This window comes from Doryrhamphus excisus, chromosome 15 (assembly GCF_030265055.1).
Source record: "Doryrhamphus excisus isolate RoL2022-K1 chromosome 15, RoL_Dexc_1.0, whole genome shotgun sequence".
NCBI classification, from domain to species: domain Eukaryota; kingdom Metazoa; phylum Chordata; class Actinopteri; order Syngnathiformes; family Syngnathidae; genus Doryrhamphus; species Doryrhamphus excisus.
In genome coordinates, this window is record NC_080480.1 from 6,727,542 (window position 1) to 6,732,500 (window position 4,959).

The 4,959-nt window shown below is 40.3% G+C and overlaps 1 protein-coding gene across 1 annotated transcript in view; it reads left to right on the forward strand.

The window, feature by feature from the left end:
- The first annotated feature begins 3,365 nt into the window (after positions 1-3,365).
- The window catches only part of LOC131103825 (zinc finger protein Gfi-1b-like), an 8,747-nt gene continuing 7,153 nt past the window's right edge, over positions 3,366-4,959 (forward strand). Inside the window, exons 1-2 of the mRNA XM_058050417.1 lie at positions 3,366-3,954; positions 4,059-4,234. Coding sequence (XP_057906400.1) covers positions 3,726-3,954; positions 4,059-4,234 — 405 coding nt within the window. The 5' untranslated portion in view covers positions 3,366-3,725. The remainder of the gene's footprint in view (positions 3,955-4,058; positions 4,235-4,959) is intronic.

Consider the following 4,959-nt stretch of genomic DNA (forward strand, 5'->3'; position numbering starts at 1 on the left):
TTGTAATACAAGTGATAGGACATCACTAGCATCATAGATAGCATCTATTTCATCAACGTACAGCCAGTTAACTTCCAGTATACTACAAAAAACCCTACATTCAATAACAATACGCATGTTCCTCTCCAAGTTCTTAGAAAGACAGCTTGCCAACACCTTGAGGGGAATAAGACACCCGAACCCCCTGAGTGAGACACAAACCCACGAAACCCACCAACCCGTCTCACTTCCCTGCACAGCCATGTCTGCTCCCCCCCGACAGCCCCTCAGGGAGGCTGACGAGCCCCCCACCGCAGCCACCGCAGGGCTCGATGTGCCTCTCTCGAGTGACGAAAAACACAGTCAAGCTCGGAAAAGGCTTTGGTTTCTCGTCATTCTCGGCCCTCATTTGATTTCAATCTGAGATAGCAGAACCTTGAACTTGTCAAGATTTGGATATTTTAGAAATATGTGTTTGGGATTTTCTACATTTGATGAAACGATACCATGCCACTGCAGTCTATTAGTGACTGTATACAATGATTGTTTCTTTATCTACCATATGATATGTAGTATTCTAGTTCACTAGGTGTTAGTACTGTAATATTCGGAGAGACACACAAGCATCAGACTTGATCAGCGGAAAAAAGGGCTTTATTTACAGGCTGGAATTATCTCAACAGTACTGCAGTTACTGCTGCAGTACCCCACACCAAGTTTTAACTCAACTCTGAACTTCCTGACCTCCCGCCACTCATCTCCCATGGTTATAGCAACACACACAAGCACGAGTTTTACTTATTTTATTTTACTTATATCTTAAATTGATCATTTTTTCTGATCATAAAATTTTAATTCCAATAGAGCAGCAACACATTAAAAAAACAGCACACAAAGCTTTCTAGTTCTTCCAGAATCTGCACCTATTCAGCTGTATTTTTTGGATTTTGTGGTTTCCGCTAAAACTGTCCGTTTTAATGTGTTCCAGGCACACCCACCCTGCTGTGGATGGTCACACATACAGCCATGTGTTGGATCCTCAATCCCATCTGGAAGTGGAGACTGAAGTTTCTCAAAGAAGAAGGTTACTTCAAGATGTCTCTCAATGGTAAGTAGCTTTAGCATTTTAGCGTTTCTACAGCATGGGTTTGGTAATGGGTTTTGCGGGGCTATCAATGTGTAAACCCGGGTAGAGCTATTAGCAACCCTGCGTCCTCTATTCTCTAGGCCAGGGGTGCTCACACTTTTTCAGCATGCGAGCTACTTTTAAAATGACCGAGTCAAAATGATCTACCCACTACAAAAATGCAAAACATCTATTTATTTTCAAATGTATTGAGGATTATTTGTACGTACAATGTATGTTGATGTACCTTACATAACCAAATGAGCCAATATTGCAAAACACACATAATTAACTATTAACATTTTTTGTAATTACCTGAGTTTACTTTGATGACTTGCACTGAATTGAACCAGCCAGGGATGCATAGTCCGGACAGTAGCTGCTGATAGCCAGCCTCACGCACACTTCCAAATGTTTATCAGTCATGGATAATATCCATATCATAATATCCGTATAATATTCCATATCCGTATGGAAGTGATATGTTTTTTGCCTTTTTACTTGGTCCAGCTCCTTCACTCATTTTAGTGACCATAAACTTTAGCGAGGGCTTTAAAATCTCGCAATTCGCCGACTAGCTTAGCAATTTGCATCGTTGTTTACGCATGAGCGGTGACCTAAGGGTCAAAATTCAGTTGTCATCTGATTGGTTGTCCTGTATGTCAATCAAGTAACGGGGATGGATGATAGGCTGACATCATAAGTTCTGCTGCACTTAGAGACGTTGTTTGATTTGATTGGTCGCCCGAAGGGCAACATTCAGTTGTCATCTGAATGGCTGCCCTGTATATCAATCAAGTGACGGCATTGATGCTGGGATGATATTTTTTAATGTCACGCCGCGATCGACCAGCGATCGACCAGTACCACCTCCGCGATCGACCGGTAGCTCGCGATCGACTTAATGAGCACCCCTGCTCTAGGCTATTATGCTACACAGACAAGTGCTTTTTATCCATGACTCAACAAAATAAACACAGTTAGGACACAGAAACTGTTACTTGCTCTTCTGACTCTTCTACTCAACCAAGTAATGTTGGAAAGGCAAAGCAATTTTCCGTGATTTCATGAAGAACAGAGGATTTTGTTGTCATTTGTTGCTTTGCCCAAAATGGAAAATGATGTAAGCCAGTGATTCATTATTTGCGAGTAGAGTAGAGTATGAGTAGATATTTCATAAAAAAAAAAAATAAAACGAGGCACCATTGAAACAATGTGTGAAAAATGTGAAAATTTGGTCTTTTTTAGGACCATTTCAACAACGGGCTGAATTTCTCCGTGGAGCCTCTGCTGCTATAATCTTCAACATCATTTCAAAAATGGAACCATGTCATCAGCAGACGGGAGTGGGCAGTAGAAAAGAGAGGCGTGACTGACACTGATGTTGCATTGAACTTTCAGCAATGTATTTCAGAGGTAAGGACAGCCTTTTAATTTCACTTTTGCACTATTTAACGCAATTTTTATTGATAACAGTCCAATTGTTAATCTCCTTGAAAGGATTTTGAGGGTTTTGATCTGAGCTAAAGTTTAAATGGACACATAATCCACATCAAGATTCTATGGTTCATACAAAATTTAAAAAGCAAACCATCTTATGCAGTGGTCTCAAACACGCGGCCCGCGGGCCAAATGTGGCCCGCAGGACACTAGTTTGAGGCACCCGCCTTGATATGAAAGTTTAATGTTAGTGTGGCCCGCGCAAGTGTGATATGGATGCTGTATGGTAGCAAGTACCCAGAAAAATTTATTAGGTTTGATTAATGTTCATGTTAAAGGTTAAATAACTGTTAATAGTTACCACATCTACACGGATAGGGAGGATAAATTTTTGGCTATTTAAGTTTAAAGGAAATAACTTGAAGGTCGTTAGCTCTCTAGTTTGCGAGTTAGCATGTGTCTCAAGACCCTGCAGTTGCGCAATATGTTGTAAATAAAAAGAGTATAAATGTGACTATAGTCGTGTTTTGTCATGTCTACAGGGCTCTAATAATGCTTTGTTCATTTTAATCTGAAAAAAATAATTTGTCTACCCACCAACTATATGTGGTTTCTTAAGTTTTGATTTTATGTATTAAAAATCAGTCAGCATTTAATGAGATTCAATACAAAATATGCATCACTAATGCTTTCATATAGGAAAATCATGTAACAATATGCATTACAACAATATGCATATATACAGTATGCATCATATTGTAGTTTTAGTTTGTGTAATCATTATAGAATCATAATACAAACACTACTATATACATACTATACAGTGCAGTGGTTCAACACTATCAAATACATCCCCAGTTATCAACACATGACTAGCTTGATTGACAAGCTTGAATATACGTATATTCCGCAAGATTTTGATATTTCGCCATCAGCATTGATATTGCCTCATGGGCCCGCCGGCTGTGGCTATCATGTTTTTTTGTGTCACTGAAGATGAGCAACAGTTAAACAGTTGCAGTCTGGGAACACCACACATGGGGAGGTGGGGGGGGGGGGTTCTCCTCCAAGAACATGTTTTGCAGGTGGTGGGCTGTGTTGGAAACCTCAAGCTTTGGCATTGTAACCGAACGTACGCTAGCAGGTGTTGATGCTGTAAAGTCTCAGTCACTCATCCGCCATGCCACGGTCGTTCCTTGTCAGAAGTAAAAAGGCTCCTCCAACTGGTCCATCCAAGGACTTCTTTAGACAGCAGGATCAATGCCATAGTGGTGAAGGTCTGCCTGTGGCTCGAGTTGGAGGAGACCCTGAAGATGATGTGCAGCCAATCCTTCATAAGGCCCCTCTGACTGAATTCCATTCCCCTCGGGAGGGAACCTCAATGCAGGATGGTTGCAACCCTTCCTCTGGTAAGCAACACTTTCTTTTCATTTCATTTATTCATAAGATGACTTATGAATAAAGGAGGTCTAAGACATCACCGTAAAATAAAAAGTATTGTTTCATCTTCCAGCCACCTTGACTGTGAATAGTCCTGATGTTGGAGTGCTGGCCTCGACTTACTCAGCAGACACACGTCCGACGTCCGACAGAGAGCGAGAACTGGAGAAACTGGTCTTCATGCTCCTCCACCACACGTCACACATGGACATCAAATCTCCCTTCAGTCAGTGTCCTCTCTGTGAGAAGGTATTCTCTTCACTTTTGTGTGTTTACAGCAGTGTGAGAACAATTGCTGCATGAGTACTTCATAGTTAATGTTCTTAAAGCCAAGGAAACAGACATTAAAGGGGTAAGGGGTGTCCAAAATCTGACCCTTGGGCCATTTTCGTACTGGCCCTCGGGGTGCTGTAAAAATGTTCCTACATTTGCAATAAATTCTGACCTCAAAGTTCACAGTAAGGTGAAGTATCATTCATTAGAGGTGTGGGAGGCACATTTAGAGCTTAAAGCTAGCTTGTGTTGCAAGTGAAGAATATCAATGGAAAAAGAAGGGGAGGGTCTGGAACTGAATCTAATAATTACAAGAATTAATTTATTGCAAATGTTGGATTTTTTTACAGCAAAGATACTGCTTTGGTAGGTGTGTTTAAAATAAAAAATAAAAAAAAACCTTATTGGGACAAAACTAAAAACTGTAGGCTTTTACTTGACCGCTTTTGCATGCTGTACATTTGACTTGCATTATTAGATTAGATTAAATTCAACTTTATTGTTATTGCTCATGTCACTTGTACAGGGCAACAAAATGCAGTTAGCATCCAACCAGAAGTGCAATTTTATAAGTACCTTAGTAGTAAGCAAATGTAGAAATAGAATAGAGCTGTAAATGGACAGATATATGTACAAACTATAACAGGCTGTGACTATAATACAGTGAGGATATATACAGGGATATAAATGACTATAATATG